General features: G+C 43.9%; 1 protein-coding gene across 4 annotated transcripts in view; it reads left to right on the top strand.

The window, feature by feature from the left end:
- PLEKHA6 (pleckstrin homology domain containing A6) overlaps positions 1–7498 on the top strand; it is a 222328-nt gene extending 214830 nt beyond the window's left edge. For 2 of the 4 annotated variants that reach the window (XM_056845636.1, XM_056845635.1), the window contains 4 exons: positions 291–424; positions 1846–1988; positions 3390–3510; positions 7340–7497. In XM_056845636.1, the coding sequence (XP_056701614.1) occupies positions 291–424; positions 1846–1988; positions 3390–3502 (390 nt within the window). In that variant the 3' untranslated portion in view covers positions 3503–3510; positions 7340–7497. Of the gene's footprint in view, positions 1–290; positions 425–1845; positions 1989–3389; positions 3511–7339 lie in introns of all 4 variants that reach the window. The other 2 variants (XM_056845637.1, XM_056845634.1) reach the window with 2 other exon arrangements.
- The last annotated feature ends 8626 nt before the right edge of the window (positions 7499–16124 follow it).

Below are 16124 nucleotides of genomic sequence, written 5' to 3'. Positions count from 1 at the left end.
CTTGGCTGGCTCGCGGGCTGGATAAGAGCTCTCAAGGGGCCAGATCCAGCCCTCAGGCCTTCAGTTTGACACCCCTGGTCTAGTCTGTGAACCTATGTCTGTGACTAGGTGCCAGAACCCAGGACAGACAGAGTGACAATACAACCAGGATGAATTTGTGCCAGGGTGCTTTGTAATTGATGACATCAAGCCAGGGATTAGAAACCATTGCCTTTGTTAAGACTGTTTACAGGAAGCCCATCTTATTTGCCTCCTTTTGAACTCACAACCTGCCTCTGCCTGCTCTTCAGCTTTCCACTCCAGACAAAGTCCTCATCCCAGAAAGGTACATTGAGCTGGAACCTGATACCCCATTGAGTCCTGAGGAGATGAAGGAGAAGCAAAAGAAAGTGGAAAGGATAAAGACTCTCATTGCCAAATCCAGGTGCAACGCAAGCTAGAGCTGTCTCTCTTCTACTTCATACATGTCTGCTTCCACACCTTGTGGATTCTCCCCATTGCTTTCCTTTCCTCTGCAAATGCAGAGGCATGCCTGTTGGGGATGGGGCTTCCACATGTGGGAGTTTTCTCTGCACTTTCCATTGTCTTTTGTTCCAAATTTTCCCTTCCACATGACTTTGCATTGGCTCTTAGGGGGATGGTTGTCACGGCTGTCATGGCAACTTTCAGACCTCCCTTTTCTGTCTTTTTTGTCATGCATGAGCTAAAGCAGACCCATGACAATTCGTGATAGGTATATGGAAATATTTTATATTTTATTATACTGCTATAGCACAACACTAATTACCATTTTTTTAAAAAAATCACAAAGCGCATGACAAGATAAAATGCTGGAGAAATTGTCCCCATGAGGGATTGACTGTGAGAAAATGTGTGCCAATGTGAGCAGGACCTTCATAGGTCAGGAAAATGCACACCATTCCTTCTAGTTGGCATGCTAATGCACTTAAACTGTGTTCTTTCTAAATACATCAGAGTAAATCAAGTTTGGGAACGATCATATTGAGGACAGGGAAAACCTGGAAACAGAACAATTACAACATGATGTTGTATGGAAACTCCCCCCAAAAAGGGCCTCCGGTTTGGAAACCAAGATGGAGAAAAATCTGTGTGGAAGCAGCCTCTGTTTTCCGTAGGTCCATATAGTCAGTAAGGGATGCTTGGGCAATTCACTCTCCCTGCTGATTTCGCAGCCCTATCAAGGGACATATTATCCAAAGAGTTGCTATTCCTCTGCAAAATTTCAGATTCACTTTTCATTTCTGTTATCTTTTTATTTTTGAATGCTGTATTTTGTCTTTGTATACGTCAGACAAATATTTCCAAATAAAGCCTGTAGAACTTGATCTGAATGGCACGGTTTATCCCACAACTCTAGCTGAGATGTGAGCTAGCATGTGCAAAGAGATTTAAGACTGGAAAGAGGACGTATGATTTTAAAATGAGCTGCTGGTTGGGGCATTGTTTTTAATTGGTTGTGGGTAAGTTTCAATGCTCGCTAAAATGTTACCTTATTGTGTAGAGCAATTTTGAAAACTATTTTGGGCTGCATATCTGCAATTGAAAATGGGGCTTAAGCATGTACTACGTTTAAACATGTGATATAGAGATACAGGGAACAAGGGTGACATTTTAAACATCTGCCTTCTGAAACCAGTAGTCTTTAATCAGGATGACATCCTTCCAAGTGTGAAACAAACTATTTACTAGAAAGTCTGTGGTTTCATGTATCTGTGCTACCTCTTCTCCTAACCCACTGACCTGTGAGCCATGCAACTTCTCTTGGTCAGGCATGTTCTGGGACAGTCAACTTCCAGAGATAACTCCAAGATTTTTCTCCCGCAGCATGCAGAATGTGGTCCCTCTCAATGAGGGAGAGGTGGACATGCCCCAGGACCAAGAGACCCAGCTCCAGGAGCAGGAGAAGCGAATAGAGATCTCCTGTGCTTTGGCTGCAGAAGCCTCCAGAAGGGGCCGTATGCTCTCTGGTAAGAGAATTATACAGAAAGGGTAGGTAAGAAAGAGCAGGCGAGGGAATGAGACATCCCTCAAGGAGGCAAAAGCTCCTACTCTGTCTCTCCCTTCCCCAAGTTTTGCTGATCACAGTACATCTTGTGTTGAGTTGTGACTTGCATTCATATTTGATAAAGTTAATGAATGAGTGATGTTTTTTTACTATTTCTTGTACAGGCTAGAAATAAAACAGGCGACAGCTGAAGTTCTTGGTGTTGCAAATTGCAGGATCACTATGAGTGCCGAAAAATTATCCTACAAGGCTAAATGTGCTGCTAAATGGCTCTGGTTTTATACTGGTGTCAAAAAGGGCATGTCTGCACATCACAGTAATTGGTCTGGGCCATCAAATGGCTTGTGCAGTAGTAGGCATTGAAATTAACTTTGCTGTCCTCTCCCTTAATTCATGACCCATAAAGAAGGAGAAGAGTTGGTTTTTATATGCCGATTTTCTCTACCTTTTAAGAAGAATCAAACTGGCTTACAATCTCCTTCCCTCCCCACACCAGGCACCCTGTGAGGTAGGTGGGGCTTAGAGAGTTCAGAGAGAACTGGGATCGGCCCAAGGTCACCCATCTGGCTTCATGTGTACAAGTGAGGAATGAAACCCAGTTCTCCAGATTAGAGTCCACCGTTCTTAACCACTATTCCACGCTGGCTCTCAAGATAAAGAATTATATATATATAAAGGCTGACGAACGGCAACTGGGACAGTGGGCTGGCTACAAATGGCTTAGGAACTTGCTAGCTGTATGTTTTTGATCACTGGCAGCTTTTCCATCCTCCGTAGCTTTGCCAAAATAAAATTTGGATGGTTAACATTTGCTGCTGCTGCTGCTGCTCAGGATTGATGGTGAGGCTGTTGTGTAATGGCTGTCTCTACTTTGTGGTCAGTCCTGTACAGGAGACCAGCTGAGGTTATTTTTATTGAAGCCACATCTAGTTTTAGAATCTGTGATTAATATCTTCACAAATTAAGGCTGTGCTGTGGATATTCCAGTTCCCATTAATATTAATGCCGACACTTTTTGCCGAAGAGATGCTGAGCAGAAAAAAAAAACTTCCATCTTTAGCAGCATGGCAGGCTGTGATCTGTGGTGACTGCCCATCCTGTAGGATGCAGCTGCTGTGCATGCTTTCTCCTTGCCATACTCCATGATGCTCCCTGTGCAGTGCACAGTGCCAGAGGGGCATACTGTGTGCACACCACGGAGGAGCCCTTCTGTACTACTCTGTTATTTCTAATCATGTCTCCTTTTCCCTTCCTCTAACCTCTGTTGCTGTATGAAATATGTGCCTTTGCCTTTGTTTCTTTTTCCTCCTTTCTGGCTGAAGCATCATGTTATTCAGGCAGTTTCTCCATTTCTTGTTTCCAGCTCAATGTGCCACCCCGAGCCCTCCCACCTCCCCAGCTTCCCCGACTCCACCGACCAAGTCCCTCTCGTCTGACTCATCCCAGGGCACCGACAGCCATTTTATGCGTGTCTGAGCCATAAAGTAAGCACATTTTCTATTTTCCTCCATTTCATTCTCTGTTTACCTCAGCCTCTTGGAGAAATGAGTTGGTAAGCCTCTTTCTCAAGAGTTTCCTCCCTCCACCAACCAATCCATTCATTGATTTCCACTAAGCTAACATTTCTTGTTTTTCCACATAAACCTGGTCTCCTTCTATGGAGTCAGCGGAAGAATCTTCAGCAAGGAACCAAGCTATCGTATGTTTTCCTGGAATCCTTTGACAGGGTTCCCATAGTACAAGAGCAAATGGTTTTCCATGAAAATAAGTGGTATATTGCAGTATAGGTTTTCTTGAACATCTTGTCCCCAAGAATTATAATTCACATATTTTCAGGCCTAAAAGTACTGCAGAGGCAGGGTGGGAGAAATAAAAAAACTGTTCAGTCAGTCAGCTATAACACCATTATGAATAGGCAGGGAGCAACCATTCATAACTCAAACTCGAGGTAATTTTATGCTCTTTCTATTTAATGTTTATATAAGGAATACGTTGATTTAAAAAACCCGGTTGAGGTGGTATATGCAAAAACAACAACAAAAAACCCCAATTAAAACATGTTTTAATACATGTTAAACCCCTTGGATAATTTTTACTTTGTACTTTCAGAGGAGATCTGTATAACCCAGCAAAATTAATTGATAAATCCTTAGCCATATTGCACTTCAACCAGGTGAACTGTATGTAACAATTATAGTGTTGTGGCTCCTAAGTCATTCATTCCATGCCAAAAATTTTTTAAAAATGGCTGCATCATAATCATGCATTTTGTTAACGCTTTGCAGTTATTATATGATCAACAATCCTGAAGGGGGTGGTACATTTCTCACAAAATGTATCTTTATTCTTGTTGCTGTACAATGAGATGTATTCTGTGTGCAACAGTCAAGAAGGCCTCTGTTGAACCACAGATGTAATGTGTGACATGTCGACATTCAAGGGGGATAGGGCAGGGTAGGGAGGCCAGCATTGATGGAAAGAAACGGTAGCCTATGGTTGAGGCCAGCTACAGTTTCTTTCCAGTGTCGGCCTCCCTACCTTGCCCTACCCCCTTGAATTTATCTTATCTTATGTGGGGGGGCGGGAGGTTTGCACTACCTGCAGGCTCTGCTGTGGCCTATATGTCACAATTAAGTGCTCCAACTGATACATGTTGTTCTTCATTTATTGATATTACTGAGCAGGTTTTAATCGTTGTTTTAATAAGTTTTTATTGTGTTTTATTATATAATCTATGCTATTGCGTGAGCTGCCCCGAGCCCAGCTTTGCTGGGGAGGGTGGGATATAAGCTTAATAAAATAAAAAAATAAACGTTAGCAGAAATACAGAAGTAATTATGATCAAACATTTAGGAAATGTCACAGTTTTCAAGAATGCCTGTGGCCATTATCTCCTGCATGCAAATGAGTCTCATAATGTGTTTGGTTAAGTAAATTTACCCCTATCTATCAGTTCACCCAGCACATTTTATTGCAATCTTTTCATGTACACATTATATATGGGGCTTCTGAATTTCTGAATAATGCAAAAAAAAAAAAATCCCCCCACTTTCTTCAAATGAGCATGTGTTGAAGATACTGCTTCAAAGTGTACTTTTTAGGGATGTGTTCAGCAACTCTATGAAAAATCACCTTGATAGTCCATCATATGTGAAGCTGCTAAACAGATAATTTTTTTCCTCCCCAAATACCGAAATCCTTGCAGAATTTTAGAGAAGTGCTATCTTGAAATGCACATGTGGCACTCTTAACGCAGTTGATATAAACAAGTGTAACACATACAAATTACATCTAACTAAAAATAGTGTAATTAAAAATATTTTAAAATATAACATGTAGGAGTATTGGGATGGACCCCTTCAGCATGCAGCCTTTCCCCGAACTGTAAACATGAGATGGAACTGCTGCCTGTCAGGAACACATGAACACATAAAGCTGCCTTGTACTGAATCAGACCCTTGGTCTATCAAAGTCAGTATTATCTACTCAGACTGGAAGCGGCTCTCCAGGGTCTCAGGCAGAGGTCTTTCACATCACCTACTTGCCTAGTCCCTTCTGAACACCAAGCAGATGCTCTACCACTGAGCCACAGCCCCTCCCCCAGCGATACCATTCCCATTCATTCCACAAACAGCCACGAGAGACTTTGCCTTGATCTGCCTGACACACATTTGGCATGGTCACTTTGGGAGAAAATCTGTAATGTGTTGATAAAGGTCTCCTTGCAGAAAAGATGGGGCTTTTAATGTTGAAATAACCTCTCTGTGGCATTCCTTTAAGGCCTGGTTCACACATGCAAGGGGTATATATGGTGCATAGACATGAGGTGGTACAATGGGCCTTACCTATTCAGACAGTCAATAAGGGATCATGCACATTCTCACGTTGGAATGCTTCCCAATGTCAAAAAGTCCCTGCAAGTAAAAAATCAGCACAGCAAACAAAGTGTGGTAATGTTTACATTATTTATAGTCCACCTTTCCCATTGCGGCTCAAGGCAATTACATAATGTAGGTCAACAGTCAATAGAATAAGACATCTGATAAGCAGAGTAATAGGACAAGAATTACAGAAATTGGAAAATAAACATATAGACACATGTTAACAATGCCAAAAATGGGAATTACACCGGTGGATAACAATGAAGGAAAAGCAAAATTATATATACAGCAAACATATAATATATACCATACACAGTAGTAAAGACAGGCAGATTGCCTTGCCCTTTGCCTCCAGTGCCTGGCACTGCTTGAATTAGGAAAAAGGGAGAGGGGACAACATCTCATGGCACTAGGCTTGTGTGGAGCCTGGCAACCAGCGTAGGGGGGCAGGGACATGGGGCAGCATGTGATGTCATCAATATTGCCAACACCACTACATCACTTCCAGGTACAACCCAGAAGTGATAGTGGGTAGCTCTAGGAATACTTGGGAGCTCTATAATCAAACCATAGAGCTTCTGACGATTCCTAGAGCTATCCATTGGCATTTCCAGGTTGTACTCGGAAGTGACATCCTGGCACAGAGGCTGTTGTTTTTTCTGCTCCAGCTGCTTGGAGCAACAATGGGCAACAGCAACAATTGGCAGGAGGCCTCCTGTTGAAGTGGGGGCCTGGCAACGCTAGCTCCCGGACCTGCCATCAGTCTCACTCCAGCAGGAGCAAAAAGCAGGGGTGGGGAGCAACATCACAACATCATTTCTGGGTTGTACTTTATGGTAAAAACTACATAAATGGGTCAATTCCTACAGGGTTGTGATGTCACTTCCAGGTAGAAACTACATATTGATGTTGTGCAGTGTCTTCCAACGTCACTCCCTGCCCCCAAAATACTCCCTCTGGCTGCCAGAGCTGGCAACCCTATGCAGTGCTGTGATGTCACCGTGTCACGCATCTCTCCAGGTATTTCCCAGATCTCTGTGGTTTTTGCCATAGAGATCTGGGAAATTCCTAGAGCTTTGTACAAGTCAGTGATAACACTGTTGGGTTTTTTGACCAGAAATGATGTCATGGCATTTTGTGACACCATTTATACCAGACTCTGCCCACCCCCCTGGTTGCCATTAACTGAATGGCAAATCTAATTTGTATGGCATTTACTGAGAAGCAACAATCAAAGCTGGACTTTGCCCCAGGTATTGTAACAGTCCATTCTACCACCTCACTTTTCTTTATGTTTGAAGTAAGCCTGTCACATTTACAGCCTCTGCAGATAAGGCCCTGCTTTAAGGAGCACTGGAAAAGGTCTTTGAGGTAAGCCACTGCCTTTGGCTCCAGTTATTGTCACTGACTATTTTCTCCTCTCTCCTTCCAGCACAAGCCCTGGCTGCTGTGAATGCTGTGAAGTTCCACGGAGCCACATTTTAACACACAAGTGTGCATCCCAACACAACCACTTAACAATGCTCTCGCTGTAGCCATGGTTCTCTCTGAACCTCTCCTTTGGATGACCTGTGAGAACATGCAGGAAGGAAAAGCTGCCTCTGAGAAGAACAAGGATGTCTCACTTTTGCCCCAGTTTCCTCCCTCCCTGTGACCCATAGCTGCTGCCCAGGCAAGCCCTTGGAAACAATAAGGGATGCTGCACGCAAGGAGCTGTGAGACCCATCTAAGTCAATGGCGTAAACTCCAAGACAGAGGACCAGCAGCTAAAGACCAAGTGTTTACACGACAGAGAGCCAGCACTGGACTGGAAAGGGATTGTAGTGGTGTAGGGTTGCCAGGTCTCCCCTGGCCACCAGTGGGGGGGCAGGAGACATAGGGTTGCCAGCTCCAGGTTGCAAAATTCCTGGAGATTTGGGGGTGGAGCCGAGGGAGGGCAGGGGCCTCAGTGGGATATAATGCCATAGAGTTCTCCAGGGGAACTGATCTCTGTAGTCTTGAGATGAGTTTTCTTTCCAGGAGATCCCCAGGCCCCCCTGGAGGTTGGCATCCCTACGTGAAGCTTCTCCCACTAATGAGGCCGACTCCTGGGACTCAACCCCCTTTCGCCATTCTGCAGGGGGGTAAGGGGGGTGGAGGAGGAAATTGTGTGAAGAATGACTTGTCGCTGCAGCCAGGGGTGTCCAGAACCCTTTACTGAAGTGAGCGCCCAGCTTTTCTCCCTCACATGGCTTTGGTCTCCTCCACCAACCGGAATGGCTGTAGTAATCTTTAATCTCTAGAGCTAAGCAACCCAAGAGACCTTGCACGGCCATGCTTCTCTGCTTACGCTCACAACCATTCACCGGATAGGAAGAAGCACGAATGGATAAAAAGAATGTTAGCAGAAGTGGCAGGTGACGTGGTCAGAAAGCTATCGGTGAGGGAAGGGGGGGGGAAGCAGAAGATGCTTTGGAATTGGCTAGCATGCAGGAATACTGCTGTCGCTGTGATTGCTCCTTTCCAAAGCCCTAGGTGGGGTGGAACAGCAGGTGCGTTCAGTGTATGTGGATGAAAGATACACAGGCGAGTGTGTGTGATGGAAGCTCTGTTGGCTGTGATTGGCCACAAGTGAAGCTTTAATGCTTTCGGCATCCCAGTGAAGTGTATTTGCCAGTCGACATGAAGCAGCATTGGTGCTGGGTGGGTGACATTTCTTCCTTCTCGCATCAGAGCCGATATACGATAGTGCCACTGAGCATTCACCTTCTGAGTGCTCCAGGGCATGAATAAATCTCTAAACGATGGGGCCAGAATGAAAGCTGTATGCTGAATACATCACTGCATGAACCATGCACTTAAAAGTCCCTTGTACCATTCCTTGAAGCAGCTGGTACTGTTCATGAAGACAGGCTACTGAATTAGGGTTGCATCCACATATGCATAACTTGGCTCATTGGGAATGCACACCCCCTCCGTTTTGCATAGAGATACAGTTTTCTCTTGAACATAAGACGCCTCCTTAGACCATTGGGGTCTTCTAGTTCAGTACTGTCAACTCCAACCAGCAGCAGCATTCCAGGTAGAGAAAAGTCTTTACCACCGCTTGAGATCTTTTAACTGGAAATGCCAGTGACTGAACATGGGATTTTCTGCACACAAAGAATGTGCTCTATCACAAGCAAGTGGCAGATCCTTGTCAGGTTTGGCCCTAGAGGAAGTGGTTTCTTCCTCTTTGCAAAAGAAGCCAGCCATGAAGAGTATCACTTGGATGAACTCTATGATCTCACAGGACTTTCTCCCCTTCCTGGGACCATTTTCTACCTTCTAAAAGTTGATAGGGGTGTGTTTATTGTAGACTTAAAAGTACACCAAACCAGTGCTCCAGTGCATATGCCAATCTCTACATGCTGTGCTTTAAAAAATAATTCTAAAGGAGGACAGCTTGCTAGAGACATGGGCAAGATGGTGAATCAGCCTTTGATTCATTGAGCAGCATGTCTGTCAAATGAGTTATCAAGGCAGAGGGAAGCAGGGCTGAAGATGTTAGAAGAAACAGAGCAGCAACCTGTGGTTTCAAGGTCTGTCTACACAGAATAGGGATCTGAATTAAATGAGGTAGATCATGTCAGTTCCCATGGCATATCTGAAGCAATCTTTCCCTGACTTCTGTAAGGTAGACCTGAAAGATCACTCCCATTCAGAATGTGTGTTCTTAGTGTATTCTCCAGTAGAACAGCATACAGATGATTTGGAGACAGAATCCCTTTCATACATCATGTTCTCTGCTGTGACCTTGTAAGGAAACTGAACTCTTATGCCAACAACATAGGCCACTGATGCACCTGCCCCCACCTCATAATGCTTGTCCAATGAGCCTGCTCTTCCAGATAAGCCCTCGGTAGGAGGCAGATAGACCAGAAGGGTGAGAACACATAGAAGACTGGGGAGATGTACTCATCCTTACGTAAGTACAAAGAGTTTTTTGTTAAAAATGCAAACAGCCCTCACCCTGTTGTCTTGCCATGTATTGATCCAGGAATCTTACTAAGACTGGGTCTAATTTAGAAATTTTTGGATCAGACCAACACTCTATCTCAGGAGTGTCGAACTCATTAAGGGTCGAAGATGACATAAATGTCACTTGGTGGGGGCCGGGCCATGCCTCACCAGCCCAGATCGAGAGTGGGGGGAGTGGCTGCCTTGGCTGGCTCAAGGCTGGATAAGAGCACTCAAGCGGCCAGATCCACTCCGTGGGCCTTATGTTTGACACCCCTGCTCTATCTAGTCCAGTGTCCTGTTTCCCACAATAGCTGACCAGATGATCCAGAAGGCTCACTGCAGGGGCACAGCATCTAAAGCCCTCCCCCCCCCCCACAAAGCAACTGCTGTTCAAAGATTATGTGTATACCATGAAGCTTGTCTAAGTATCCTCTGGGATAAGAATAACCAACCTCTATATTCTCGCTCAGGGGCAATCACCAAATGGTGATCCAAGGGCTGAAAATATATGGTGCCTGATGCTTTCAAAAGTGATCAGGCTCTACTACAGTTTTGCAGCACAACATGAGCATGGATGGGGCATTATATATAGAACATATATATTGGAATCTCTCATACACAATTTCTGAAAACTAGTGTCTTAGAACAGATTTTACCACTAAAATTGAGTAGGGCCGCTGGAAGGAGTGGCAAATGAAATAGCTTCAGAGGTTACAACCATCGTCCGTTGGCCATTCCCAATGTAAGATCAAACTAGAAGAGCCTTCGCAAACTAATTTCCACATTTCTTTGCATACATCTGTAAGGAATTAACCAGTATGAGTGGTTCTACCATCAGACTCAGAACCCACAAGTGTATTTTTTCAAAGAGCTACCTTCCCTTTCATTCCATGGAGCTGGATTTTTAAGAAGCCTCGTGGCTAGCTTTTCAAAAGAACCCAGTTCCCACCTAAGCCAACTTTCTGGGCTCTTCATAGTGACACAGTGGAAGGTACTAGTGGCGTTGGTTCTTTAGACTGTACTTTGACTTTTCAGCAGTACAATAATTCTTTCGAAATGCTTCTATGGTACAGTCATAAGGTTAGTGACTCCATTCAGGGCCTGATTTTGGCACAAATATTTTATTCAAAAATCCATCACAACTAGAAATTCTGCCTCCATACCATCAGTTGAAATTGAACCATGTCAGCTTAGTAATGCTGCCATCCTAAAGCCACATTCATCAAGGCTAATTTGGACTGAATATGAGTTGGTTTTCCTGCTCCCAAACAGCCTCATTTTCAGGTGAATACCTCTGGTTGCTTTTGGTTGAATTGGGAAAGGCTTGCAAAGCGAGGGTTGTGTATGTCAATGAACCCTCTCTGAACAGCCTCCTAGAAATGGTCACCATCTTCCCTGTGTTGCATGGACCAAGGACCTCCAGTTTTTGGTGCCTGAGTCTTTCCTCACCATGCAACAATGAGGAGCAAGTTCAGTATCTGCAAAGTGGTCAAATAACTAGATGGCAAGACAATGGAAACAGGTTTAAGCCACAAGCACGAGTAAAGCGACAGCAGCAGACCCTTTCTTTAAATGAGGGTTTCCCCCAAGCACATGATTTAGTGCAAAAGGGGCATGCAGGTGGGGGCTGCTGAGCCCTCCCCTGCCCTCTACATACCTCTACACATCTCTTCCCCCAAGGTGCTTTTGTCCTAGCCGGGCTCAATTTCAGTACTGGAATCCAGTTCAGAGAAAAGTGGTAGGGGAACAAACTGCAGGGAGGCAACAATGAGAGGGAGGCAACTCTGTCTGTAGCCTGCACACGCCCTTTTTCACTTTTCATTGGACCCCACACGGTTTCTATGTGACTGAGGCAGACCAGAGACGGACTGGACACCTACGTGTATCGGTTCGCCTGAGGGATTAAATGATCTCTGTTCATGAAACGAAAAGGGGGAAATTGCAGAATCGCCAAGTGAACTCTTTCAAGGGGAGAGGATTATAATTGATTTTGACCAAGACTTGAGGTTGTCCCTTTATGTAGTTCTAATTTAAAGGCTTGTTTGTGGGATGGGGCTGACTCAGTGAAGTCTCTGCAAGCCAGCCACCAGTTCTGAATGATTCCTGCTCATTCATTCTAGAGAACAGTGGAGTGTGTTGGAATGGCACAGTTTTCTACACATTTGTTTTATCACCATAGTAGTGAGGGGGGTTGCTCTCCCTGGGACCCTTCTGAAATTTCCCCCTTTCAGTAGAAGCCAATAGGAATGATACTTCTCGGTAATGCCTAACTAACCCTCTCACATATCACAATGGAAAATTGTTGGCTGGCTGCCATTAAATAGAAATGTTCCCATCTCCCTGTCCAGTCGAAAGTATGAATCTCTTTTTATTATTATTACCCTTTTGGCAATATATGGAACACTCCAGGAATCAGAGTTTCAGTTCTTTCTCTCCTTCAGCAATACACACGACATTCCAAAATTTTAAACAATTGCTTGGCTCTGCTTCTAACGTTAACACTGTTTAGCTCATTAAAGTTGCCCTTCATTATCCTCTACATGCCTTAATATATGTTTTATGGAATTTATACAGTGATATGTGTTTTTATGTGTGTGTGCGTGTGTTCTTTTTTCACCATACTGTTTTGTTGTATGCTTTCGTTCTCTGTGTTCAGGGCCACCGAAGTCAGCCCTGCCACTGAGTTACTGAAAACAGAGTCACTTTGGGCAGTTTATCAGAATAATTAAAAAGAAGACATATTTAAAGAAATATATATTTTTTCTGCTTTTATTGAAAAAGCAAATTTATTTAAAATAAATTTTAAAAGCTGTCAATTTTAGGGAGCGACGCGTTTATTTCCCTGTTGTTGGATACGATGGTATTTTGTATGTCGGGGCCCTCTCCTCAGCTGATGCTGCTTGGCGGAGCTCATTTGAAACTAATGACGCTAAGCACATGCTTGAGGCTGTGGCCTGGAAGGTGCGTGATATGAAGACTATATAGGACTGTAGCCTATCAGGGACCACAAAGATTGTCTTGCTGGTACACAGCTATCCCACTGGGGATCCTTGCAATAGAGGTGGCTTTTTAATGCCAATGCCACTTTGTTTTTACCTCCCTTTTGTTCACGTGAATGTGTTTTGATGTGGTTAGCGGAGAGGTTCCCGCTACAAAGCAACTGGGGGGGGGGGTTCTCTCTTTCTTCACTGCTATCACTCTCCCAGCTGCTGTCTTTACCTCTGCACACCCAGCGTTGTTGGGGAGAAATGGACCTTTCGGAGGGACTTGCATTTCTCCGTGCTGTGAAGGCTTCCTTGAAATATTTGAATATTTGAAGAGTAATGGAGGGTAGTTCAATAGACAGGAGAGGAAGGAGCTTGACGTTAGCCGCCTGAAAGATTGTCCGCTTAGGCTTGATCCTCGCTTCCCCTTGCCCAAGTCACTGAGAGGCCTGCCCGTTCTACCCCTTTTGAGGACTTTTGAGATTAGCGGTCCTACTTGTTTGCTTGTTTGGGAAAGGTGCAGTGATCACTGTGAGTATATTAGTGGAACCACTATATATTAGTGGAACCAGTATATTAGTGGAACCACTTCACCGGTGTTTAAGTTACAGGGGTTGAAGCAAGGACTGTACCACTTTTTGCAGGCTCTTGGTTTCTCTTTCTGTCAAGAAAGTGTCGGCGTATATAGCCCCTAGTAGTCTCCCTCCCCCGGGTAATTTTAGCACTTCTCTCCGCCACTTAGGAAGGCTGAAATAAATGGCACAAAGGACATCAAGGAATGTTCTCCATCTCCTCTCACCAGCCTTCTGCTCGATTAATAGCTAGATAGAATCTGTGACCAAGTATTGCTAATGTCACTTTAAGCATTTTGAGGTTACAAACTGTGAGCTCTCAGCGGAGTACATTTAGGGTCACAGTTTTGCAGTATTGTGAATCATGTTTGAAACTATTTTGTTTTAAGGGTCTTTCCCCCCTTCTTTTAATAACATTTTCACATGCCAATGGCTGCACCTGTAACCAAGAAAAAAACTGCATTATTTATGCACATTATTTGGAGCAAAATTTTGCTAGCGTTAGATTTAAAAACTATCAAAGAAGCAATGTGATGTCGGTGTCTATTTTTTGTATAAAAGTGACCTTAGATTATGACAATTTAAAATTAGCAGTCTTGTTATTAAAAAAACAAAAAAACCTATGTCAGTGGCTTGGGGTTCCTCACACCAAACCAAGGGATAATCTTTCCAGTAATTAAAATCCACCGTGGCTTGCTTAATATTCCCTCCCAGCAACATTTGTTCTAGATGTAGCTACTTCAAAAGGTCAGATCTCACACAAGGAAAACAAAACAAAATGCATTTGTACCTTGCAAGTTTGTATAAAGCAAATAAAATAAAAATTGATGGTTTGTAAATAGATTGTATGTTTCTCTTATTCTTCTTGGGGGGGCTGTTGGGAAAGACCAATGGAGAAGGGTAGCTGTGAAATGCCCCAGAGATCTCTTCCTACACTGAATAGAGAGATAGTATCTTGCCTCTGATGCCACAATAATCTCTAATAAGCCAAAACTCATTTGAAAGTTGGATTTTGAAATGCAATAGCCTTTCTACTTTTCAAATATGCCAAATTAGCATAAGCTTGGGGGGGGGGGAGTGCATAAAGTATACTGCATGCGGAGCAGGGAAAGGATTATGCCCCATGCATTAAACGGGGAAAAATTGTTGTTTCAGGGCTATGTAATCCTTGTGTGATGTGTGAATGAGTTGTGATTGAAAGGGCCTAAAACCCCTAAACACTGAAGTCCATCCTACAATTTGCTGTTTCGCTTTGTTTTGTTGCCCTCAGGTCACATCTGACTTATGGCAACCCGGTTGGGTTTTCAAGGCATGAGACATTCAGAGGTGGTTTGCTATTGCCTGCTTCCGCATCACAACGACCCTGGTATTCCTTGGTGGTCTCCCATCCAGATATTTGCAAGGGTCAACCCTGCTTAGCTTCTGAGAGCTGACGAGATCAGGCTAGCCTGGGCTACCAGGTGAGGGCGCAATTGCTGTTACAATATATTCATTGTTACAGCTTATGATGTACAAGGCTATGAGTAATACTAAGATTATCTGCACCACAGGCCACTACGGTATCTTTATGCTTCTCAACCCAATGATGCAAGGCAAGCAAGTCGGGAAATAATATGGGCCCATACGAGTTTCCTATTCCATCATTTTCCCAATATGAAACTCTAAATATGCTAATCACTACTACAGATACCTTCAACTGATGCCTTTGTGTGGCCTTGTTAAAGATCATCATCCACAATATGAGGTTCATTTTTCAATTAAAGCACAAGTCTGTTCACCCATCATAATTATATGTATCCCATGGTTCACTGATCTCCAGAACATATGGAAAATCAATACCTAACACCATTTCCAGAATTTTGAAAGAAATGGTCAAAATAATGGCTTGAGTCATCACAGAAATCTTGAGAATAAACCTCAAAGGGTTTGCTGATTCGTGATTCATTTGCTGAAAAGGATTCCCTTGCCTTGTTGTCCTTTTTGTCAGGCACCAATGGGCAGCACATAGGATATGCCTTGTTGAGCAAGGTCTCTAGTGACTTCAGCAGCAACAGAGCTTATGGCTCAGCCTTCCAATTCCTCCACTAGCAGCTTACATAAGCACTGAGCATTCAGTCTCTGTACAAGAATGGGCCTATGCCCCAAAGTAACTGATTCTGCTAAGAATGCATCAGAGAAAATATTTACCGCGGTGAAAGGACAAAGCTTGTATGAAATGAAATCAGAGACAAGCAGAGCGGCTGACTAGGCCAGGAGAGCCAGGTTTTAGTCTCCATTCAACCGGAAACCTCCCAGGGCAACAGTGGATCAGTCAGTCTCTCAACCTAATCTAACTCACAGAATTGTTAGAGGAAGGAAGAGCCATGTTTTCCACACTGAATCACATGAACACATGAAGCTGCCTTATACTGAATCAGACCCTTGGTCCATCAAAGTCAGTATTGTCTACTCAGACTGGCAGTGGCTCTCCAGGGTCTCAGGCAGAGGCCTTTCACATCACCTACTTGCCTAGTCTCTTTCACTGGAGATGTCGGGGATTGAACCTGGGACCTTCTGCATGCCAAGCAGATGCTCTACCACTGAGCCACTGCCCCTCCCCATTGCTTGGTGACAAGATGGCAGTGTGTAATATAGCCATGATTAGATACATATCCTGTTTGGGCAATCATCATGTGTCACT

The sequence above is a fragment of the Euleptes europaea genome, chromosome 2, assembly GCF_029931775.1.
Source record: "Euleptes europaea isolate rEulEur1 chromosome 2, rEulEur1.hap1, whole genome shotgun sequence".
Lineage (NCBI taxonomy): Eukaryota > Metazoa > Chordata > Lepidosauria > Squamata > Sphaerodactylidae > Euleptes > Euleptes europaea.
Note: the sequence above shows the minus strand (reverse complement) of the source record. Positions and strands in the feature narration are given on the sequence as shown.